The sequence below is a fragment of the Urocampus carinirostris genome, chromosome 9, assembly GCF_059441175.1.
Source record: "Urocampus carinirostris isolate Australia breed hairy pipefish chromosome 9, RoL_Ucar_1.0, whole genome shotgun sequence".
Taxonomy (NCBI): Eukaryota; Metazoa; Chordata; class Actinopteri; order Syngnathiformes; family Syngnathidae; genus Urocampus; species Urocampus carinirostris.
Genome location: NC_142357.1, coordinates 3,291,238 through 3,317,418, shown reverse-complemented (window position 1 = coordinate 3,317,418; position 26,181 = coordinate 3,291,238). Strand labels below are relative to the sequence as shown.

The 26,181-nt window shown below is 39.9% G+C and overlaps 1 protein-coding gene and 1 pseudogene across 7 annotated transcripts in view; one reads left to right on the top strand and one right to left on the bottom strand.

Moving 5' to 3' along the window:
* The window catches only part of LOC148359108 (cytoplasmic polyadenylation element-binding protein 4-like), a 35,973-nt gene extending 10,768 nt beyond the window's left edge, over nucleotides 1-25,205 (top strand). For 3 of the 7 annotated variants that reach the window (XM_088344203.1, XM_088344201.1, XM_088344202.1), the window contains exons 5-12: nucleotides 1,827-1,877; nucleotides 2,047-2,070; nucleotides 2,587-2,763; nucleotides 10,992-11,081; nucleotides 11,153-11,271; nucleotides 14,322-14,436; nucleotides 15,544-15,725; nucleotides 22,411-25,205. In XM_088344203.1, the coding sequence (XP_088200329.1) occupies nucleotides 1,827-1,877; nucleotides 2,047-2,070; nucleotides 2,587-2,763; nucleotides 10,992-11,081; nucleotides 11,153-11,271; nucleotides 14,322-14,436; nucleotides 15,544-15,725; nucleotides 22,411-22,638 (986 nt within the window). In that variant the 3' untranslated portion in view covers nucleotides 22,639-25,205. The other 4 variants (XM_088344206.1, XM_088344205.1, XM_088344207.1 and 1 more) reach the window with 3 other exon arrangements.
* LOC148359109 (5.8S ribosomal RNA) lies at nucleotides 11,762-11,907 on the bottom strand (annotated as a pseudogene).
* Nucleotides 25,206-26,181: the final 976 nt, after the last annotated feature.

Genomic DNA, 26,181 nt, shown 5'->3' with positions numbered 1-26,181 from the left:
ATTGTCTCTAGGTGTGAATGAGTGAGTGAGTTGTCCGTCTCTGTGTGCCCTGTGACTGGCTGGCAACCAGTTGAAGGTGTCCCCTGCCCAGTGCCCGAAGCTGGCGACCGTACTGAGGATAAGTGGTGCACATAATTTATGGCTGGATGGATGGGAGGGTGTCTTCAAATAATGTGTAATTAACACTACTTAAACGGTGGCCAAAGCTGAAATTATGCTATACTTTATGACTGGACCACTGCTTTTTTCTAAAGAACACTCATTTTTGCCACTTGAAAATGTCAATATTCTTGTTTCATCTTTTACTGAGGAAAAAACAATTTTCCCGTGACCACAAACCAGAGTAGATGGTACCTTAAGAGCAAGATCTTGGTGTGAAGGGTGTATTTGAAAGTAAATTTAGCTTTTTTTTTTTTTTTTTAGATTTGTTAGCGTTCTGTTAAATAGCCGATGGACTCAACAGATCGAGGAGATCAAGCAGGGCATTATCACCATCTACGTTAAAGAGTGTAATTGACTCTCTGATTTTTTTTCTTCGCATTATTTTGTCAAGGAAAGGCCCACGACCCATTGAAAAAAGGTCTGTAACCCAAAAGTGCATCCTGTCTGACCAGTTGAGAAACACTGTTCTAAACAATACGTGGGTACAAATTAGGTGGCCTTAGACATCTTGGGTTGAACCATTCCATTATGGCCAGACATTTTGGTTATTAAGACAATACAATTGATTGACCTACTAAATGTGTACCTTTTCCTTCACCTGTTTCTGAAATAATAAAATATATTAATAACTTTTAATATTCGACACGTACCATCATTTGTGAACTTAAAGCCTTACAAAATAGACAGCCAAACGATCATATTAGTGTGGTGTGTAAATTACGTAATTTAAGGATGTCCTACATTTTGACTGACTCTTTAAGCAGTTTTGCTTTTGTCTTCTATATAACGCACATTATTTATAACTGTGAAAACGCAGGCCAACTCCTGCGCATTTTTCTGAACTTTGAGAAATGGATCAAATATGTGATGCAAAATCATTTATGAGGTGACTGGCCTTACTGTTATCAACATATCAAAATACGGGAGCAGATTGCTTATGACGATCTTATTGATGATTTGCATTAAGGAAAGCCAGAAAGGTTGTTTTAGATTTTTTTTTTTCATTATACAACTTTTTTTTTAGCGTGTAGGGTTGTGTGATTTGTTGTGTAAGAATATAGGTCAGTTTTATTATTCTATTATTGTTCTCTTTACAATGTTCGATGACTATTTGCCATTTTTACGTATATAGTCTATCTGTATTTATTATTTAACCACCTTTGATAAACATTTTCCATTTTTATGTATACATTTTTGGAGGCGTAGTCTCACCTAGGATGCAATTTAGTTCATAACCGCCACCAATAAAAGTGTCAAGTACAAGAAAACAAGTATTTATTTTTGTTGACAGAACCCTATTAATACATTTTACACAGATGGTGCAAACATCTTGAAATTAATTCCCAAGTTACTGCTTTAAAATGTCAGGTTGCTCTTGATTTTATTCAGAATGTAGCAATAAGATTCTGCTGATGTTTGATGTTTTCCGCCTATTTTAAGAGTCGCTAATGAAAATTGAAAATTATTTCTTTTTAGTCGTTGCAGGATTGTGGAATTTTTACTACACTTGGAATGAATGTTTGAAATGAGACTTTGTTATTTTCAATACATTTTCTTATAAACACAAATTCAATGCAAACAACCCTTTTTTGACGGAAATTAGGTAATACAAGTTAGTTCATAACTTTATTTGAAGCATGTTCCCGTTTTGTCATTCAATGTAGGACGCTTCGGCTTCTCTCACCAGGGCGGGGACGGGCCTCTGCCTATGAATGGTATGTCAAATACCTGCCTACAAATCACCAGGGCATGAGTGAAACTTGCATAGCATTGTTTAAAAGAATAGTAGACCCTTATACTCAACCTAACACACAAGATAAAGAAAGATGTTTGCATTAAACGCTATAACAATCTCAAGGGTTTCTTGTTTTGTTTTACATGCAGCGAGAAGCTATGGCAGAAGACGAGGTACATTTTATGATGTATTTGAGGGAGGGAAAATCAGTCCTGCAACAATTTGAAACAAGTTCAAGAGTTTATTTTATGTTTTTATTGTATCATTGTAGCTCATTGTTTTTTGGTTTTAATTGCAATTTTGCAATCATATTCCAGATCTCTTCACCATGTTAGTAAAATGTGAACTTGTTTTTCTTTTTTAGCAGTACTGCAAGTCTAGCATTATAGAATTTTACGCTGGCATTTTTTTTCCCTCTGGCATATTGCGTTTTGTTAATGGTACCATTAGTGATCATATTAATAAGAGGAATATAACAATGTATCAATGAAAAGCTTGGGCTCAGTATAGGGTAAAAAGGATTGTTTTTTGTTTTTGCTTTTCTCAAAACATTTTTAAACAAATCATCAAAATCTCAAAATTCTGTTACACTAGGAAACTTTGTGTGAAATGGGACACGCTGTCGTGTGGGATTTTTGATCTGCTGTTGACCAGCGTGTTAATTTCATTTTTTGGAACCTTGTTTCTAGGTCATTCCTCTCTGTTCCCTATGGAGGATGAGCGCTCTTTCGGTGAGGATGACACCACTGACCAGGGCCTTGGTGGACTTGGCTCAGCGCACTGTTTCCCCCACCTCAACGGGGATCGTATAGAGCGCTACTCTCGCAAAGTGTTTGTTGGAGGACTGCCCCCAGATATAGACGAAGGTACAGTGACTTTATTATCTTTAAGTGCGCCATGGTTCCTATGCCATTACAGAAAATATAGAAAATGAGATGTCCTTAATTCACATAAGTATGGAACATCCATGAATGAAATGAGAAGTTTTTAAGACTGTTTTGCGTAGCATAAATAAAGGGGGGAAATGGGATTGCCTTAAAATTCAGACTACAAGCTGCTACTGTTTTCCTACAAAGTGGCTTATTCTTTTTTTCTGCGCCGCCAACCGTAAAGTCTCGAGGGTGTCAATCTTAATTTAGTAGCGCAGTAGTCAATCTTAATTGAATCGACATTAATATACCGTATTTTCCGCACTATAAGGCGCACCTAAAAGCCTTTATTTTTTTCAAAAGCTGACCATGCGCCTTATAATACAATGCGCCTTATTTATGGATCAACATTAAGTTTTCCAACTAACTTGCAGCCGCCGACTCGATTTTCCCCCGAACGCCAAGTAGTACGCGGTGGATGGTGGGAATTATTTACCGGCGTTTCATTGGCTAACCAATGTGTCAATCATCAGTTGAATCGATCACTATTGGCTAAAGTTATTCGGAGGTCAAGAGGCGGATCCTTCTTATCATTTACAGACTGCCATTGGCTCAAACGGCAAACAAAGCCTGCAATTGGCCGAAAAAGATGTGTCAATCATCAGTTGAATCAATCACTATTGGCTAAAGTTATTCGGAGGTCAAGAGGCGGATGCTTTTTATCATTTACAGACTGCCATTGGCTCAAACGGCAAACAAAGCCTGCAATTGGCCGAAAAAGATGTGTCAATCATCAGTTGAATCGATCACTATTGGCTAAAGTTATTCGGAGGTCAAGAGGCGGATCCTTTTTATAATGTACAGGCTGCCATTGGCTTAAACAGCGAAACAAAGCCTGCAATTGGCCGAAAAAGATAAATGCGTATAGCATGTGGCCGATGGCATAGAGAAAGCATTTTTTTCTATTCTGTATTTGTGAATATTGTATTCTCCTGGATTTACTACCCTCACGGATATAAGAGGACATTGCCTGCACATTATTATGAACACAATGACTTCGGTGAGCTATTCCCGGTTTTATATTGTCTTGTTTCAGACTGAACTCGATGTTTCTGTGATAAGCGTTGCAGATAATGGATGGAATGGAGTGTCTATTTTTAAATTAAACTCAATTCCAAGTGTTTATTGTCATATGCACAGTAAAGTTGCGAGCGAAAAAGAAAATAGATACGAAGGAATGGTTATCATTTCTTGAATCCCAAGACTTTAACCTTCCGAATGATGGAACGATGCATTTGAGTAACATCTTACGGACACCGCATTCTCACGTGTTCTCGACACGTCTTTGCGTCTTTGCAAGCTTTCGGAATGTTAAGGGGGTAATAAGTTGGACTGAACTATCTGACTGTTTTGTCCACGTTCCCATTGTAGCGCCTTATAATCCGGTGCGTCTTATATATGTCAAAAATAGGACCAAAAACTATTTTTTCGGGGTGCGCCCTATAACCCGGTGCGCCTTATAGTGCGGAAAATACGGTATATGCAGAAGTGTGGCAAAAATATTCTCAAAAGTTAATGATTCAGAAGCCCATATACAGACGCTTCCCTACTTACAAACATTCGAGTTACGAACAACAGTACCTAAAAATATTTTTTTCGGCATGTTAAAAACTATCCAGACATTGCTTTAAGTTAGATGTTGTACTGTGTGCACCTTTATCCGAGTAGAGTACAATGCTATCGTGCTTCTTTCCGCCGCGTGGCGCTTTGAGAGGTCACCAAGCATCCACCCCGAAAAAGAAATCTGGCTTGTAATTCCTGGTTTGTGTGTATACACACTGGACTATCTCTAGCATGCTAAAAACTTTGAAGTTGTTATTGTTTAATATCTCGTGATTCCATTTGATATGGTTGGTGAAAGGTTTACAGAAGAGATCGCTTTTTTTCGTCCACTTTTTACCACGGGGAAGGAAGTTGCCTAAATCTTTCAAAAGTAAATTAACTTACCTTTATTTATCTTTATAGTCAAGTCCATTCATGTTTTTTATTACGCCGTTAATCACAAGGAGTATCAAAGGGCTTCACAGACCTCAGAATGTCAACGCCTGATGTGTTGCTTTGTTTTTCAGTACTATGCTTTATTTTTCATCCTGCTTTGTAACGTTATAGAGCATATTATTTTATTAAACTTTATTTTTCCGTTTCAAAACAATACAACCTCCTTATACAAGCTTTAAACATACTTGTATAAACAGGGATCAGAATATTCCGCGGATCCGCGGATTTCCGCTGTTTTTGAACCCCAAAGGCATTCCGACTTTTTCACTTTTTCTCTTGCGTAGCAAACAAATTCAAAATCCGACTGTCTCACTCTTTCCTTTATTGCTCTGGCGCACCCTGGCGGCCGTTAGAAAAATTGGCCGCCCTGGTTTATTCCTGGACGCTGGCTATTTCAGCTGAAAATGAAAATCTCCATTCTGATCCCTGTATAAACCCTCAAAGTGCATTCCATACAAAATATAGCACTGGAGCAACTTGCAAACAAACTAAACTTACAAACGATCGTCTCGTTCGTAAGTAGGGCAGCGTCTGTAATCACAGCCTGGACACATGCTGAGCTCTCCCATCTCTTAGGCACATAACAAAATGATAGAAAGGAAAGCAAGTGTTATGTCTACTTAAAAAAAAAATCATTATACATCCTGACTATAGTTATTAAGGAGGGATAAATGATAATTATTGGGCTTAAAGTTATTGGACTGATAAAAGCCCAATATGAGTCACAGTTTACGGCCCAATAGGAGAAAAAAAATCCTGTTGATTAGTAATTTGCTGCCCCACTAAAACATTCAATCAGCACACACTACATGTTGAAAAGATTCCAAGCATTTATATACATGCAATGTTTTTTTTTTTTTATGTAGTAGTGGCAATACTTGGTCCACTGTCTTTTTTTGTCACATGCGAAAGAGATGGGAAAGCTTAAGAACAGTGGCATGGCTCAGCATGTGTACAGGCAGTTGTGGTTATACGGGCTTCTGAATTTTAGTCGGTAAAGTACATAGAAATTCTCTCTTATACATTGAAACCAAAAGGCAAGCCCCATTTACAGGCTCAATCATTTGTTTATCAAATAAAAGTACAGTACATCAAAACGTTTTTACAAGTAACTTCTGCACTGTCAAATGTATCATTTTAATCAATGTGAACTGACAGCTTCAAATTGCAGGAATTAGCACCGCATGCCGCAACCTAAATAATTGGATTTAACTGGGGAAAATACAAAAAAAACTTATTTAAAGTGCAGTCAAACAAATAATGACTCGTTTGTGTTTCACTGCTGTGCAGCGTTTTCTTTTTTCTTTGGTGCAGGTGTTTTTTTTTTAATTTTTTTTTTTATTTTATTTTTTTCTTGAAGAAAATTACATAGTTATTGGCCGTTGTTATCACTCTTTCACTTCTTGGCAAAAAGTTCTTCATACACCGACATTGCACTGTCAATTACATTGGATACCTTTTAATAAACTGCTCATTAAAGGGTCCATGACCCACTTGCTGAAAGTCACGAAACATAAAAATTGCAAGTCAATTGTGTTGTATGTAATGTAAATTCAGTTCTTTCACGTCTACAGTACATATGATACTGCAATGTCGTTGACGCACCAGTAGGGAAGAGGCGGTGTAACTGTTTAGCCAATCAATATTCGGGACACACTGCCAGATACAAATACCCCAATTAGCAAAACTGCAAAAAGTAAACCACAATGTAGCAAAGGATCACTGTACTGCAGTTTTCCTACAAAATGTAAGATCCACTTGGAAGAAATCATCATATTTGGCTGTCTTTTTGCTACTATGGAAGTTAAAAAGATAATTTTGGAAAGCTAGCTTGTCTAGGTCGTACTTTATCAGCCAATGTGTTCCGCAGCTGGGTGTTATGTGTTGAACAGTATCTTTTGTCATTGATAAGAACGTAGTGAACATTGATATTGTTGCCGATTCTCGTAATTTAGGCACACATCTCTATCGGCTTCGCTCTTGCAAGCTTTTACTCACTCATTTAATTCTCTAGCAATTCACGGTAGCCACTTCACTGCGGCACATGGATCGCCACTATTGTAATTGGTAGCTGCCGTGTGTTCATCTTTCTTTGTCACTAGCATTCAACAGCTGGTCATGCAAGCAAATGTCGCTGAGTCATGTCTGCTGCACAATTACTCTTTGGCTGTACCAGGCTTTTTCTACTATGTTTTTACAACCAAAAGGCGCACATGAGTGTCAGTTTTCCTTCAAATTGTGCAGCACACCCTATCGTGCGGCGGACGTAGCTGAGAACAGCACTAGACTTCTGAAGCGTGGAAAGTAGGATGTACCGCTCAAGGGTGAGTTGTGGGCATGTATATAAAAGAACAGGCACTTGAATTATGCAGAACATGTTGTATAAACAACCCTGAAAGTGGCAAAGAAACACGCCTACAAAGCACAATTTAAACTGACGCCTACCACCATCGCGGATGAACATGGAAACAAGAGCAACCAACGAGAATTATTGGATCAATGGTTCACAGTTGGAGGAAGCTGAAAAACGATCTCCAAGTAAAGAAGACTCAGATAAGCTTCTACAGAAATAAGGTGAGGTGGCCAGAATTGGAGGAAAAACTCAAGCAGTGGATCATCGAGCAAAAAACAAGTTGGAGAAGCGTTTTGACAGTCACTATTCGGCTAAGAGCAGTAACACTAGCAGAAGAAATGAGAATTGAACATTTCCAAGGAGGTCCTTCTTGGTGCAAACTCTAATTTGTACCATCCCCTTTTTAAAATGATGTTTTATCCCTGTGTTTTTCTTTGTAATCAATACTTAAATCACAACTGAACTCTGTTTTTCCTCCGTTGTATTTTTAAATACTGTACGCACACTTGTTAGCTTGTCTGTGTTATTGTAACGCGGCCACAGCACAGGACACCCACGCCTTATCAAGCGGTGCGCCCTATGTCGTGTGAGATACAAAAGTAAAACCAGCTACGAAGAGTGCCCCTTTAAACAAGCTGGGGCCTATGATTGTGAAAATTCTGTAACCTTTTTCGTAGCTTCTCCTACTTGCCACTAACGTTAGCTGTTTGCGGCCTAAATCAGCCCTGACCAACTCTAAGTAACATCTTGGTTGCCTCAGCTTTTGGAGTCTTTTGTGGTCATTCACAGCGATTCATACCAGCCTTTATGTCCTGTAACTCTCTGAAATGTTTGAATAAGAATCAGTAAAAAATTGTGTTTCACTTTTCTCCGGACAAATCTTGTGGTTGTAGGCAACGGCAATCAAATCCCTTTTACAAAAGCACCAAATTCTATTCTATTCTATTCTATTCTATTCTATTCTATTCTATTCTATTCTATTCTAAATTCTACTTACTGGTACACCAATTGTATAAATGACATATGAAAAAGCATTCGATTTGATCTCATCACAAGACTATTTTTATCCACAATATTAGAGACTAATGTTAATTTTGTTGTGCATTTCTCATCAATTCACAACAAAAATGGATTTTCTTCTATTCCAAGCATAGTAAGTGACAAACATTGTTCAATATGTGCGTCCATGATTAAAATCTTTTGACAATGTAAACAATAAACACAATACCAACATAAAATTTATTATGTATTATTTCATGTCCTTCAAAGTCCCATCGATCATCAGAGTTGTTTTCCTCGTCATGCTTTTTTTTGCATTTATTTACTTATATTTAACAACTGTTCTGTCTCCCATTTTCCTTTGGTCCTGTGACTAAAAGTAGTGTGATAATGTAATAAAATTAAATACCTCTTTGTACAGTGCATCCGGAAAGTATTCACAGCGCTTCACATTTTGTTATGTTACAGCCTCATTCCAAATTGTATTAGTTTAATCTCTTATCTCAAAATTCTACACAGAATACTCCATATGACAATGTGAAAACGTTTTTTTTTTTACTTTTTTTGAATTTATTTAAAATAGAAAACTAAGAAATCACATTTACATAAGTATTCACAGCCTTTGCCATGAAGCTCAAAATTGAGCTTAGGTGCATCTTTTTCCCCTGATCATCCTTGAGATCTTTCTACAGCTTAATTGGAGTCCACCTGCAATAAATTCAGTTGATTGTACATAATTTGGAAAGGCACACACCTGTCTATATAAGGTCCCACAGTTGAGTGTGCATGTCAGAGCACAAACACCAATTATGAAGGTCAAAAGAACTGTCTGTAGACCTGCGAGACAAGATTGTCTTGAGGCACAAATCTAGGAAAGGATACAGAAAAATTTCTGCTGCTTTGAAGGTCCCAATGAGCACAGTGGCCTCCATTATTCGTAAATTGAAGACATTTGGAACCACCAGGACTCTTCCTAGAGCTGGCCGGCCTTCTAAACTGAGCGAGCGGGGAGGAAGGGCCTTAGTCAGGGAGGTAACCAAGAACCTGATGGTCACTCTGTCAGAGCTCCAGCGTTCCTCTGTGGAGAGAGGAGAGCCTTCCAGAAGGACATCCATCTCTGCAGCAATCCACCAATCAGGCCTGTGTGGTAGAGTGGCCAGACGAAAGCCACTCCTTAGTAAAGGGAACATGGAAGCCCATCTGGAATTTGCCAAAAAGCACCTGAATGACTCTCAGACCATGAGAAACAAAATTCTCTGGTCTGTTGAGACAAAGATTGAACTCTTTGGTGTGAATGCCAGGCGTCATGTTTGGAGGAAACCAGGCACCGCTCATCACCAGGCCAATACCATCCCTACAGCGAAGCATGGTGGTGGCAGCATCATGCTGTGGGGATGTTTTTTAGCAGCAGGAACTGGCAGACTAGTCAGGATAGAAGGAAAAATGAATGCAACAATATATAGAGATATCCTGGATGAAAACCTGCTCCAGAGCGCTCTTGACCTCAGGCTGGGGCGAAGGTTCATTTTTCAGCAGGACAACGACCCAAAGCACACAGCCAAGATCTCAAAAGATTAGCTTCAGAACCACTCCGTGAATGTCCTGGAGTGGCCCAGCCAGAGTCCAGACTTGAATCCGATCGAACATCTCTGGAGAGATCTGAAAATGGCTGTGCACAAACGTCTCCCATCCAACCTGATTGAACTTGAGACTTATTGCAAGAAGAATGGGCAAAACTTCCTAAAGATAGGTGTGCTAAACTTGTGGGATCATATTAAAAAAGACTTGAGGCTGTATTTGCTGCCAAAGGTGGATCAACAAAGAAAGTATTAAGCAAAGGCTGTGAATACTTATGTAAATGTGATTTCTTAGTTTTCTATTTTTAATAAATTCAAAAAGAGTAAAAAAAAAAAAAAACTTTTTCACAATGTCATAATGGAGTATTTTGTGTAGAATTTTGAGATAAGAGGTTAAATTAATACAATTTGGAATGAGGCTGTAACATAACAAAATGTGGAAAAAGTGAAGCGCTGTGAATACTTTCCGGATGCACTGTATGGCGTATCCCTGGTGGTCCAGTGGTTGGCATGCTGCGCTCTCATCACCGTGACCCGGGTTTGATTTCCATTGCATCCAATGTTTTGAGATTGTGTTTCCTACGGTAAAACCTTGTTTATAGCGTGCACCCAAACTCCATTTTTATTTTTATTTTTTTATTTTTTTTAGGTAATTAAAAAATATGGTGCATTTCACAGAATAAATACAGTATTTCTTACTGTCATTTTAAGAACCACAGCTTAGGGCCAGGGCAAACAAGGGTGTGTGAGGTAATCCATTCTTCTAATTTCCAATATATCAAATATGTGGTTAAAGAAAATACTCTCAGTTTGGAAATGTACATTTCTGTTAAATGTCGACAAAGGGGGTACTTAAATATTTTTGCTTTCATCGATTTACTTTTTTTATGTCATTATTGCAGGGTTTTTTTTTAAGTAACTAGGGTCAAATCATTGAAAAATGCCATCATTTTGTGATGTTCCATCAATGTGTGGTCAAAGGCCAGGTGTTATAATTTATTTTTGTCCACTAGATGGTGTTGCTACATTCGAGCAGCATTAGACCAAGGTGGCATTGGGCAGTTACAGTATTCAGAAATGAATGCTCCAATTATAGTTTCATAAAGAAATCATTGTGTAATTGTGAATTAACCTAACACCCACGACCAGTAATTAGCAAGCCGTATTAGGGTATGTCTCAATAGATTTGACTTTCGGCAAATAAATAATACTGAACATTCAAAACATTTATGTTACAGATGAAATTACTGCCAGTTTTCGGCGTTTTGGTCACTTGTTTGTTGACTGGCCTCATAAGGCTGAGAGCAAATCCTATTTCCCACCAAAAGGTGAGTATGGCTTTATCAATTTTTTGATGTTTGAAGCTTCCAATCAACTCTTGCCACGATACCTTTTCCAGGCTACGCCTTCCTGCTCTTCCAAGACGAGAGCTCAGTGCAGGCCCTGATCGATGCCTGCATTCAAGAGGATGGCAAACTCTACCTCTGTGTCTCCAGCCCCACTATCAAAGATAAACCTGTGAGTGTCTGCATGCGTTTGAGGTCAAAATGTCGCTCTGTTATCACTAATAGGTGAATAAATTTGGTTGCGCACCGTGGTTGTAAGCTTAGCCAAATAATTGACGAAAGAATACCAGGGATGAAAAGCAAAAAATAGATTTAATTTTTATGGGGTTTGAGTCTGCACAGGATTTTAATAGTGCCTTAATTTTATTGTTTAATAGTATCACCTAGTTCCATTCATATTTTTGTGAAGTCATATACAGTAAGACCTCGGTTATCGCGGTTAATGGGGACCAAAACCACCCGCGATAATTGAAAATCCACAAAGTAGCGGCGCACCTTAAATTTTTATTATTATTATTATTTTAATTGTTATTTTTTAGACCCGGTTAATGGGGACCAAAACCACCCGCTAAAATCTGCGAAGTAGATTATTTCCTTCCAAAAAAAAAAAATCTCATCTCATTATCTGCACCGCTTATCCTTATTAGGGTCGCGGGGGGGCTGGAGCCCATCCCAGCCATCTCCGGGCAGTAGGCAGGGGACACCCTGAACTGGTTGCCAGCCAATCGCAGCTGCAAATCACATTAGTTCTCGCAGCTAGCTGCGTTCTTCATCGACGCATGAGCCGAGCGATCCACCGCTAAGAGTCGTACAGCTGGGCGATTTTACGTCCGCCCGGGACGATCGGTGACAAATTCACGACAGGGTTTTTACCACGGGTGCCATTCAATCGCTCCCGTGAGCGAGCCCCTAACCCGCAGCGCGGGTACTTTCGGGCGCGATACGCACAACACCGACACAGTTACGGGGGTCCCGCGCACGTCCGCCGCCTGTCGTCGCGCCGCGCTACTGGGGTCGCCGGAAGATCACGCCCGCCGCCTTTTCTCGCGTCGCGCCGTGCCGTGTGACGCCGCGTCCGCCGAACTCGCTCCGTCGCCCGGCCCAGGAGTGACCTCCGTCGACTCAAGAACGCTACGGAAATCCTTTAAAAATTCAATTACGGACATTGTACAAAAAAAAAATACAAAAATCTTAATGCAGAAATACTACAAAAATACTACATAAATACTAAAAAAATGCCGCTAAGGAAATGTTACTTAAAATACTACTAGTCAATTCATGTTTATTTGCATAGCCGTTAATCACAAGACCACTGATTATTAAGGTTGCAGACCATTATCACATCATCCTCTGATCTAAAACAATTTACTACAGTAATACTCCAAAATCACTGCCAAACGAATAATGTAGAAGTACAACATGAATACTACGAGAACACGCTAATGTATACATTATTAATGATTGCATTTAATCTTCTTAAGCTGTAATAAACCTTACAAACACAAGGCAGTCCCCTGTATACTCACTGCAAGACGGACTATGTAGAATAAAAACAAATATCATTTGTGTCAACAAGTTAATTTACCAAATGAACAACACAAAAAACTCCAGCATCTTTTAGTTCTTTTCCCACTTGTTGCTTATTTTCTTAGCAGTATGTTTTAATTATATTTTTCCCCTTACAAAAACTATTACACGGCGTACACAATTTGAAATGGTCCAAAAGCATTACCGTAAATTCCGGACTAGAAGCCGCTACTTTTTTCCCAAACGTTCAACCCTGCGGCCTATTCAGGGATGCGGACAATTTATGTAATTTTTCTAACGGCCGCCAGCAGCACTCGAGTACAAAAGGTAAGATTTAGACCGGTGGAATATATGCGCCGAGGAAGACTGCAACTTCTTGGCTTGTGCATACATACTTGCTGTGTTTTGCGGAAACGTGGCTCACGTTTAGCATTCCGGACGCTAACGTGTAGCCACCCGGAGCTATCTGGCTTCAACGCCGCTTTACAGAGACACGAAAGCCGGGGGGAATCGGAGAGGAGGCGGACTCGCTAACATGAGGTGGTGTATTCCTGGATTTTCACAAAGAAAAGATTTCCATCTGCCGCAGGGATGTCGAACTTTTGGACTAGCGTGACGTCATCCCCTCCGCTACAAGCACCCCTAGGGCATCATGTTAATCTGTTAATAAACAACGGGGTAGACTGCTGTGTGAATTTCCCTACGGGGATGAATAAAGTATCTATCTATCTACAATGGAACCTCGGTTCTCAAAACATAATCCGTTCCAGAACCCTGTTTGAAAACAGATTTGTTCGATCACCGAAATCATTTTTCCCATTAAAAATAATGTAAATCGTTATAATCCATTCCAACACCCTGAATGTTTAACGTAAACATAAAGCTAACCCAGGCTAATCGTCCGTTCGCGTTATCATAATCTTCCGCACGAAAGATTACGCTAACATGAACGTGTAAAAATAAAAAAAAGGGCTAAAACACTTCGTACACTTATGTTAAAAGCAAATGCAAAACGAAGCACATTATATTATTATCAAAGCTTTGAAAACTCTCGGTGTACAGTCTTTCTTTGTAAATATGTGTAACCATGTATGATATGTATTTGCAACTGTATATTTTTGTAATGTATTTATTTCAGACACTTATTCTGATATGTTTTGCACGGGCGAAAAAAAACGCGGGCTGACGGGAAGTGGGGACCGGTAAGGTGAGTGTTTCTGGACGCGGCGGACAATTATGAATATATATTCTTCCCACCCTTACCTTTGGAAATACACACTTTTTTCCTTGGATTTCTTTTAATGAGACCCGGACTCTGCAGGTCTGCATCAAACCTTAAGTACCAGTATCATTTTCCGTTCATTTTGCCAGCTGTGATTTTTGGACTGTGTACTTTTATGAAGGACATTCAATTTCAATTGCGGGACTTCAAGTCAGGCTTCGGTTAATTTTGTGTTTGTTACATTATTTTAACGTGGGCGCATGCGGCTTATATACAGGTGCGGCCTGTGTAAGTACAAAATCGGTTTTCCACTTCAAATGTGGTAGGTGCGCTCTATAGTCCGGAAGTTACGGTAAATTCGGGGAAAACATGTAGGTTGACTTGTATTTGAAGTCTGTGTTGTAGTTACCAATAAACTTGACAGTACTTTAAACTTAATTCGCTTCTGTAATATGTTTCTTTTCATATGTCAGGTTCAAATCCGACCTTGGAATCTAAACGATAGTGACTTCGTGATGGACGGCTCTCAGCCTTTGGACCCCAGGAAGACCATCTTTGTCGGAGGTGTCCCTCGCCCATTACGTGCCGGTACGTTTGTCTTCCCATTTACTACAAGCTTCTCTCATCACCCACCTTAATTCACGTTTGTTATCCAGGCATGTTTTGGGGGGCATTTGGGTATTGTGAGTTTTCACGGAAAAAGAGCAAGCGCATATTGCAGCATAGACATATCTCGTGACCACCGGTAGGTCGTTACATGTGACCTCAGCCGCGGCATACACGTAAATGATGTTTATGTAGCCATGACATGTTTATGCTGTGAAATTTGCTAACTCTTACTGGAGAATCTGTCATCATGATAGATTAGAAAGTAAACAAATTCAAAGGATGCTAATTGATGAGATTCATCATAACTATTCATAGAATCCCTACTTTCGAAATTGAATTTTCATTTCTTGGCGCGTGTATCGACGTGACGACGTTACGATGGCGATCAAGGCGTGTTGCAGTGATGTGCAGAGTTTCCCATAGGTCTCTTGCACTAAGGTGGAAGAAAGAAATCCATGCTAACTGATTAGGCGAAGTGTGAACTAGTCCCATCAGTGAATGTCAAGCCGCCTGGATGGATTTGGGATGAATGTGTGTTTACTTCACCACCAAATAGACACGCGATTGATTTCAGAATCACGTAGTTCAGTGAAATTATTTTTGCCTGCCACATCGGTGGCCCGGGTTTGATTTTTAGGTCTATTCCTCCTTATTTTTTCTCTTAAAGGTGTTTTGTTACTTGTTTATCCAGGAGTACCATATCTAATCTCATTGTAAACTATGTTCACTCATTTTTATCAATGAAAAAGACAATTTTAATTTTAGTTTTTTGTTGGAGGGGTTATTTCCCTGAGCCTTAATAAAGAACAAACTCTCTCTTCGACAAGGGAACATATACAATACATGGGAGCTTGATATATATATATATATATATATATATATATATATATATACACGAGATGACACTTTTCAAAGACTTTATCAATACCATATTTGCAAGTTCATCTCTTTTTGGAATCTCAAAAACTGCAACAATATCCATACCAAAGCTCAATATTTTTGGGGGGGTTGTACAGTCAACGGGAACGTATTTCCTTCACACCTTTATAACACCTAACCCATTTTTATGCTTGGTTATCCTTCTAGTGGAGCTGGCAATGATAATGGATCGTCTCTATGGTGGAGTGTGCTACGCTGGTATCGACACAGACCCGGAATTGAAGTATCCCAAGGGGGCGGGGCGAGTGGCTTTTTCCAATCAGCAGAGTTACATTGCAGCCATTAGTGCCAGATTTGTTCAACTGCAGCATGGGGAGATTGACAAAAGGGTAAGTCAGTCAAATGGTTTAATTGGTAATTTATGATTTATTTTGGAGTTGAGACTAGACCAGCAAATGTTTAGCATTTCTGTGCAAATTCTAGAATCAGCTGTGATGTCCTGATTTGTTAATTCAGCCCTGTCACTACCTAGATATTTTCCAGGGTGGGTTTGCAAACTGAAAACTGAGGCACTGTATGCCATTTTAAATAGACAAGTGACTTTATGACCCCAATGTGCTACCAAGAGTCGCCATACCCCAATCCTCATCAGAAAGAAAAACGAGTGTTGGAATACATCCATATGAATTTCTTTGTTGGTGACATCCACATCTATTTTATCTCTGAGGTTCAAACCACTCTGAGAGTTCCTCCATTTTTGGGTACTGTCTTAAGATGTTTTCTTCTTTTTTTTCTCTGTATTGCAAAAATAATCTTACCAACAAAAAGACCAAAATTCAGTACACTTTTACCTTAAATTGTTTGCTCAGGTTTGCCCCCTTGATATTCTTGTATTTGTATAAGCCACGCCCACACCTCATGTGCTGCCTACCATTCGGCGACACACAACCAAATATGCACATAAACTGACCTATTAATGCCATTGTTTTATTTTATATAGAAAATATGGGTTGAATTCAATTTTGTAGGTAGGGAGATTATCAGAATATCAGTTGGGAGAAAATCATTGTCCTCGTACTCTGTGCTTGAGACAGCACCACTATAACTGTATTCTGTTGTCCTTTGCAGAAAACATAAACACCCCCACTCATTTACGCTCCTAACGAATTGAGGGTTGTATGTTACATCATACACAAAAGAGGAATAGTAGGTGCTCCAAGGATGTTGAAATTAATTATCAGCTTTTATTAAGAAGCGCGGGCAGTACAGCGGCGCTGTGGTTAGCGCGTGTGCGGCACAGTTCTAAGGTCTTGGGAACCTCCTGTGTGGGTTCAAATCCAGCTACCGGACTTCCTGTGCGGAGTTTGTATGTTCTCCCCGTGCTCGCGTGGGTTTCCTCCGGGCAGTCCGGTTTCCTCCCACATTCCAAAGACATGCATTTCAGGTGGATTGGCCGGTCCAAAATTGTCCCTAGGTGTGAATGAGCGAGCGAGTTGTCTGTCCCTGTGTGCCCTGCGATTGGCTGGCAACCAGTTCAGGGTGTCCCCTGCCCACTGCCTGATGATTGCTGGGATGGGCTACTGAGGATAAGCAGTGCAGCTGATGAGATGAGATGAGATTAAGAAGCGCAGTACTGCACAATGTGGTAATGACTTTTTAGTTACAAAAGTTTAATATGAACACTGGTTATACAGTGTATCCGGAAAGTATTCACAGTGCTTCACTTTTTCCACATTTTGTTATGTTACAGCCTCATTCCAAATTGTATTAATTTAATCTCTTATCTTAAAATTCTACACAAAATACCCAATTATGACAATGTGAAAAGGTTTTTTTTTTTACTTTTTTTGAATTTATTAAAAATAGAAAACTAAGAAATCACATTTACATAAGTATTCACAGCCTTTGCCATGAAGCTCAAAATTGAGCTTAGGTGCATTGTTTTTCCACTGATCATCTTTGAGATCTTTCTACAGCTTGATAGGAGTCCACCTGCAGTAAATTCAGTTGATTGGACATGATTTGGAAAGGCACACACCTGTCTATATAAGGTCCCACAGTTGAGTGTGCATGTCAGAGCACAAACACCAAGCATGAAGTCAAAAGAACTGTCTGTAGACCTGCGAAACAGGATTGTCTTGAGGTACAAATCTGGGGACGGACACAGAAAAATTTCTGCTGCTTTGAAGGTCCCAATGAGCACAGTGGCCTCCATTATTCGTAAATGGAAGACATTTGGAACCACCAGGACTCTTCCTAGAGCTGGCCTGCCTTCTAAACTGAGCGATCGGGGAATAAGGGCCTTAGTCAGGGAGGTGACCAAGAACCCGGTTTTCACTCTGTCAGAGCTCCAGCGTTCTTCTGTGGAGAGAGTAGAGCCTTCCAGAAGGACAACCATCTCTGCAGCAATCCACCAATCAGGCCTGTATGGTAGAGTAGCCAGACGAAAGCCACTCCTTAGTAATAGGAACATGGAAGCCCGTCTGGAATTTGCCAAAAAGCACCTGAATGACTCTCAGACCATGAGAAACAAAATTCTCTGGTCTGATGAGACAAAGATTGAACTCTTTGGTGTGAATGCCAGGCGCCATGTTTGGAGGAAACCAGGCACCGCTCATCACCAGGCCAATACCATCCCTACAGTGAAGCATGGTGGTGGCAGCATCATGCTGTGGGGATGTTTTTCAGCAGCAGGAACTGGCAGACTAGTCGGGATATAAGGAAAAATGAATGCAGCAATATATAGAGATATCCTGGATGAAAACCTGCTCCAGAGTGCTCTTGACCTCAGGCTGGGGCGAAGGGTCATTTTTCAGCAGGACAACGACCCAAAGCACACAGCAAAGATCTCAAAAGATTGGCTTCAGAACCACTCCGTGAATGTCCTGGAGTGGCCTAGCCAGAGTCCAGACTTGAATCTTCCAACCTGATTGAGCTTGAGACTTATTGCAAAGAAGAATGGGCAAAACTGCCTAAAGATAGGTGTGCTAAACTTGTGGGATCATATTCAAAAAGACTTGAGGCTGTATTTGCTGCCAAAGGTGGATCAACAAAGTATTACGCAAAGGCTGTGAATACTTATGTAAATGTGATTTCTTAGTTTTTTATTATTAATAAATTCAAAAAAAGTAAAAAAAAAAAAAAACTTTTTCACATTGTCATAATGGAGCATTTTGTGTAGAATTTTGAGATAAGAGATTAAATTAATACAATTTGGAATGAGGCTGTAACGTAACAAAATGTGGAAAAAGTGAAGCGCTGTGAATACTTTCCAGATGCACTGTATATTTCATAAATACTGTTGGCAAAAACATGGACCAATTTCCCTTAAAGGGCGTCCTTCCAATTTTCCAGACATCACTGCGTTGGTTTGGATTAGACTGCATGCGTTGTGGAAAATAGCACCTCGCTGTTTTCCTCGGTGCCCCAACGAAAATAAATTAGCCGCTGTGTTTAAAATCTAGCAGAAAAGTAGCGGCCTGTACTCTAGAGTTTATAGTAATTGATGGTGTAACACTTTTGATCTTGGAAGCTTTTTTTTCTGTGTAGCTGTATCTGCAGTACACTAGGGGCAGTGGCATTTTCATTGGCAGTGTTTTGTTTACGTTTAGCACCGGTGCTTGGTATATATAGCACGAGACATGTTCCAGTAACTCAATGAAAAAAATACTTAACAGGGATAGTCTGAGACTGGGAAACAAATGAAAACAAAGGTCTCCTGAAAGCTAAGATAAGGAAATTCGATGAAGTGTAAGTAGTAATTGGTTCACTGTCACCACTGTGTTGAACGAGGAAATACAATGTACCTGATTTATTTCGAAATGTTAGCAGCAGACAGCATAAAGTCAAATATATTAAGCTTCCCCATAAATACCATCCATCCATCCATTATCTGCACCGCTTATCCTTAGTAGGGTGTCAGGGGTGCTGCAGCGCAACCCAGCTATCTTCAGGCAGTGGGCAGGGGACACCCTGAACTGGTTGCCAGCCAGTCCCAGGGCACACAGAGACAGACGGCTCACTCGCTCATTCATACTACAATTTGGACCGGCCAGATAGATAGATAGATACTTTATTCATCCCCGTAGGGAAATTCACACTTCCAGCAGTCTACCCTGTTGTTTATTAACAGATTAACATGATGCCCTAGGGGTTCTTGTAGCGGAGTGGATGACGCCACACGCCAGTCCAATAGTTCGACATCCCTGCGGCAGATGGAAATCTTTTTCTTTGTGTCAGGGATACACCACCTCGTGTTAGCGAGTCCGTCTCCTCTCTGATTCCCTTGGCTTTCGTGTCTCTTTATAGCGACGCTGAAGCCGGAATAGCTCCGGGTGGCTACACGTTAGTGTCCGGGGTGCTAAACGTGAGCCACGTTTCCGCAAAACACAGCAACTGCGCTCCCTGTGCGCTTCGATGTTTTCCACCAGCACTCGTTGGTCTTATTTGGTAGTGAGTTCACATTTACCATGATTACGGATGGTACCGAAGACTTATAACGCCGCTAGCCGCTTAGCTAGCTCCGGCTCTTCTTCCACCATAGGCCCCCTCATCACGCCGGCACGAGAATTCTTCAGGGCAGTGTGTTGATTCCTCGAATAAACGCATTTTTGTGCGCTAAAACCCATGTCCATAGGATAGGAAGTCATCCAAAGTAGTTGTTAAACAGGAAGTAAAACACCAAAGATAGGAGCAGACAATAAAACAATAAATCACAAAAAGTGAGAGATAACAGGGCAGCTGCTGGAAAAGGCAGCCGCCTTGTGGCTGCGCCGTTTTGACATGCATGTTTTTAGAATGTGGGATGAAACCGGAATGCCCGGAGTAAACCCACGCAAGCACGGGGAGAACATGCAAACGCCACACAGGAAATTTTGAGCCCATGACCTCAGAACTGTGCCACACACGTGCTAATCACTGGGCTTCTGTGCTGCCCCTCCTTTAAATACATTACACCCTAATCCTGCTGATAACGAGAGTTAAGAAGCCACAGCAACAATATTCGTTAGTTAGTTTCGTTTTTTTTTGTTTTTTTTGTATATTTTATTTAATTTAACTATGTGTCAAAACCTGGTGTGTCGGGATGTCATGGCAGAAGTGTCCTGCAGACTCCAGCAGTTCATCTTCAATTTCTGGTGCTCCCCTAAGAAACGGAGAGAGCAGAATGGAGCGGACGTCACTCCCAGTGTCAGTGCTGCAGGCGCTGGTGGGAGTACAGCCGTGTAGCCTAAAATCAACTCGGAGGGGTTTCAAACTCAGGAACACGATATAAAAACTAAGAGCCAGAAATATGGAGTATCTTCGGAGCAAAATTGCGACAGTGAATTGAGAGACTTGAGATTCGGCAGGCCACACATAACGCAGTCTGACTCTATAGACAACAAAGTAAATTAACATTTTTCTCTTTTTTTAAGTGCGTGAAGATCACGCCGACACGCCTGCTCTGGTGGCTTGTTATTATGTTATTGGCATTTGAAGCGTCACCGCCCCCTACTTGTCGCACCCAATAGGACAACTCCGTTTAGAAAACCGGCTCTTTTGGCACGGCTGAGAAGAGCCAGCCTGCTCTTTCGGCTCAGAAACCGCTCCTTTGATTTTTTTTTTTTTTTTTTAAATGTTTGTTAAATGATATCATCAATAATAATAATAAAACATTATTTACCAAATAATCATACATTTGTTTTGCAGGAATCCCTGGAAAACATATTAAAAATAAATTAAGATATTCACAGATTGACAAAAAATACTTTTGCTCACTGAACAGATTTAAAGTCGAACAACACCACAACATCCCTGAAAATTTGAAATAATAAAATACAAATTAAGAATATTGACTCTTCAGTGCTGTAAATGATAAAATGTAAATAGTTTATTATTTTGCAATCTATTTTAACCAATTTAGAGATATATCACGCAAAAAAACACAAATTAAAATAAGTACCAAACAAAGGAAAAGAACAGCAGTCTCTAAGATTGAATGCACTCTGCTTCGGGGCAATTAATAACCATAAAATTAGTCCTAATTCGGCTCACTTTTCTGCTTTTGATACATACAGTACTATCTTTCGGTTTTGCTTTCCGTGTTGAACTGTTATTACCCAACACCTATTGAGCCCTTTCCATGTTTGTAAACAAGTGTGATGTAGCCAAGCTGGGCGTTCATTGTTGAAGCAGAACAGCAGAATTTATTCAATTGACAAAAAAAAATGAAGATAAGAGTCAGGAATAGTTCACAATGACACAAGGTATCTGCTAGCATCAAGATAGCAACTTTATTTTTGTCATCAAAGTCAACAGCAACAGCCTTTAAAGCTGAAAATATTCCATGAGACAATTGTGGCAAGCGCCCTCTTCTATGCGACAGCGTGTTGGGGAGGCAGCGTCAAGAAGAAGGATGCCTCTCGTCTCAATAAACTGGCTAGGAAAGCGAGCTCTGTTGTGGGCAAAGAGCTGGACAGCCTAACAACAGTAGCTGAGAGACGGGCACTGGAAAAGCTGCGGTCAATCATGGACAATCCATCGCATCCACTACACAGCATTATCTCCAGACAGAAGAGCAGTTTCAGCGACAGACTGCTGTCACTGTCTTGTACTACGGACAGACTGAAGAGATCTTTTCTTCCTCATGCCATGAGGCTCTTTAACTCTACCCGGCAGAGTAAAAGCCCACAGTAAACCACACCACCTACATTGCATATTACCGAATCTTATTGCAATATGTATTCTGTGTAGCACTATTTAGTTATTCCATATAACACGCTACAGTGGGCATTTGCACGTCACACTGGGTATTTGTATATTGTATTCTTTTTGTTTTATTATTGTATTGTTCTCAGCTCAGGGATGCTGCTGGAAATGTGAATTTCCCTTCGGGGATTATTAAAGTATCTATTTATCTATCTACACAAACAATTGAAAAATTTTCCCTGAAAGTGCTTGAATTTGGCCATAGGAATATATGTATGAACCCTGAACATTTACAAATGGAGAATGGTTGAATTTTGCCTTGCGTTTAGAAACTATTGACTGTGTGTGGTCCTCCATTTTACCATTCAGCACCCGTTTGCTTCCCAGGTGGAAGTAAAGCCATACGTGCTGGACGACCAGCTGTGTGACGAGTGCCAGGGCACCCGATGCGGGGGCAAGTTTGCGCCTTTCTTCTGCGCTAATGTCACCTGTCTGCAGTACTACTGTGAATACTGTTGGGCGGCCATCCACTCCCGGGCTGGCCGCGAGTTCCACAAGCCCCTGGTCAAGGAAGGTGGTGACCGTCCACGCCACATCTCCTTCCGCTGGAACTAGGGCAAGAGAGGAAAACTAGGTTTGGGGGGGAGGGTCTTTGAGGAAAGGGTAGCTTGGGAAAATACATGAATGCACTTTTCTTTTAAGTTAATAAAAAGATTTAATTTATATATATATTTTTTAAATCAGGCCCTCTAAACATAGTTAAGAGAGAAAAATCCCATTTATGTTTTGGCTACAAGTGCGCATGAACATATGAATGCATTCGATTTGGATTTTGATGTTTTCTTACTGTTTTTTGTTTGGCGTTAGCTGGAAAAGTTGCTTCCATTTGTTGTCCAGAGTAACAAAATTTAACTGAGGTTCATCCTAATACGTATATCAGTACTGACTACGAGAGTGGCAGTGAAGAGTACTTCTTTCTTTGTTCTGTTTTATTTGCGTGCAAAATTTAAGAACAAGTACCATATACCAAAGTTTGAGTTGGGTTTGACTAGAGGGGGAAAATGCGGTTGATTTGTCGAGAAACCGGCTAACGTCACATTTCGGCGTCAGGCCACATTGCCGATTGTGCGGTCGTTTTAAGTGCCGGTTCGTGAATTGACGCTTGGCGACCGGAGAGGGGTGAACCAAAGATTCGGGTGAAAACGCATTGTAAAGAGTAGAAGTAGTAGTCTGGCAGAGTTTGAGCTCATGAAGGCCCGGCCCTCGCGGCTCAGGTATCTGCAGTCGTATTTGCTCGCTATATATTGTCAGGGATATTAGCACTGGAAGCTAACACGCTAACGTAGTACAAACCTTTTGGGCATGCACAGTCCATTCTCCCTGAGCTGTCCTCATCGTGTACCACTGCACGCTCCACCCGGATCGGAGCTTCCCGCACCCGTGTTGTGGTTTCGATCTGGTCGTAGCTCGAATTTGCTGTCACAGTGATAAAGATATTATTTTATACATGGCCTGCTGATTTTTGTACAGTGTTTTATAGCTGATTATTTTGTCATGGACATATATACATTTATTATGCACTACTTTTCTAAATATTTTTTTCAATAGTCATTTTAGGCACATTTTTCACAGACGGGAGAACTCCTTTTGCAATACCTCATTTTTTTCACTCTGTGAAAAATAATTTTGTACCTTTGTTACTAAGAGACCTGCAATTACGGTAAACCTAATTTAAAGAAAAGATGAATGATATTAATATAATTTTCTCAATTAGCTTTTATATACTTAAGTGCTGGTAAATGTGTCTGGTGCGTCGGTGTGATACTGGAGCTTGAAAATAGGCCGTCGTTTGCCAATCGTGCATAGATTCTCCTCTGTCCTGATGAATATTATTACAAGATCCTAAGGCATGGCAAAACCTTTCTAAAAGAGTTGGATAGTCTTCAAAATACTTCTATATTCTGGTATTTCACGCTTAGGTGTAGTTGATATGAAGAAAATCAATGTTTTGGCTGCGGTCAACATGTAATCATCCTCCTCTCACCTGAGTGGGTTTGAATATTTAGATCCTCTTTCTGGGACTGCCTGTAAGTTGTACTTCTTCTCGGCATGCGTAATTATGTAATACAAGAAACTACATGACTAGTGGTAATGCCGGACCTAAAGATGTAATGCACTAGCTCTCTTTCCTTCCCTGCTTTCTTTTTCGGAGAAGATCATCCTCTCGAGCAACGACAGAGTATGCCTTCCTCACATGTTTATGCAATCGACTACACTTTTGTAAGTAGAGGGCACTCAGTAGGAAATAGTCGAGAGGACTTGACCCCTTTTGTGATGTGGCATGCTTTGGGACATAACCTGAATGTGATGTAATGTTGCAAGTAAACTGTGAGCCGTTATGTGCAATACTTGTTTTTTTCGTTCCTGAATCGTTGCCGTCACTTATTGAATCCATAAATCATGCAGTCACGTTATTGTTCCCTCCTTTTTTTAATTTGTATTATTGTGAGACAAAACATATATATATATATTGGAAAACAAAGCTAATTTATACATGAATTTATTTTTAAGCATTTAGTTTTGTGCTTACGTACTTATTTTGCTACTTACATGCAACTGTGATTGAAAACAATGTATAAAGAAGGTTGCTAATGTATTACATTTGCTCTATTTTCAATTGAGATGTATGACTATGATTTTTGGATCAGATTTCTGTTCTATTTTTGGGGTGATGTGTTTAACTTTGTCGACGTCTAGTTTTTCTAATTGCTGTTTTGTGCTCTCCATTTCCAGATGAAAAAGAATATTGAGTATGTCTCTTAGTATTACTTGATTGCAGGTGTTAAATAGTTTTTAATTGTATACTGGCAACGTTATATTTATTAACCTTTTTTTACCTAACATAATTTGGATTTTTATTTAGCATTTTCACATTTCTAATTTGGAGTTTTATTCAGTAATTTCACGTTTATACACGAGTTCTAATTTTTTATTTTTTTCTTCCTGACTCTTGTGCGCTACGATACATAGTTTTTTTTCCCATTGCTGGTTTGTAGAAGTGAAGTCAAAATAAAAATCTAATGTTCTTCATTTGCCGCCAACCTTGTTTGTAACTGTCTGCATACATTTGAAGTATTTGTAACGTGAGATGTTTGAACGAATAAAACAGCTGTGAGGAAGAATTCATTGCTTGGCTTTCTATTTCACGGGGGACCCCCTATAACACCATCCAAGTGGTTAAAAATAATGTATTCATTTTTGTTTCTTTATTTTTTTTTTCTTACAGGGTTAAAGAGTTGTACTTTATCCAGCTCAATCAATCAATTTGTAATGCTACCACATTTAAAAATGCTATTAAAATCTACTTGAATATCTGGAAATGATTCATGAGTGGGTTCTGAACACTATATGATTAAAACGTCATCCATGCAGTCAAGTCGCATTTATTTGTATAGCCTTTAATCACAAAATGTCTCATTGGACTGCCCAGGCCACAATTAAACCATCCCCTCATCTGCACCAACATGCAGACATGGACAAACTTAAAAACCTCAGCATGAGGGAAAAAAAAAACCTAGAGAGGGGGCCACACAAAAGGTTATCCCCCTTCCAGGTTGACAAGGCTGCAAAAGCATAAAGTAACAATACAAAAAACGTAAAATTAAAATCCCTGGACTATTTGGAAATCACTGGACAGCGAAGATGTTGAAGACGTCACACTGTCGTTCTTCAATCTCGTCAGAGGAATTCTGCTGGCTTTTCAGGCACGGCTGAGGAAAATGTCTGATCTTTGATCAGACCGCTGCAACTGGGGTCTTACTTCAACGCTGTGATGCCATCTTGGCCAACAGCCTCGCCAACCACCACGCACAAAAACGCCATGGAAAAACTGACCTTCGCAACATGTTGAATGACAGGTTCGACGTCCTCAACATCAAAATTTAATAACTGCCTGAAAGACTTGCTGGAATGGTTGCATCTGATCAAGAGGGACTTTTGGCTTTTATTGTAGATATTAAACAAATATCAAATCAAAATAAAAACAATCAAATGAGGAGGGGATGTCAAAGCGAACATTAAAACAGCGTATCATGCTAAACATGATTTTGCTGAACTAGATTTTACATTTTTGAATAGATTTTATGGTCAGAATTTCTA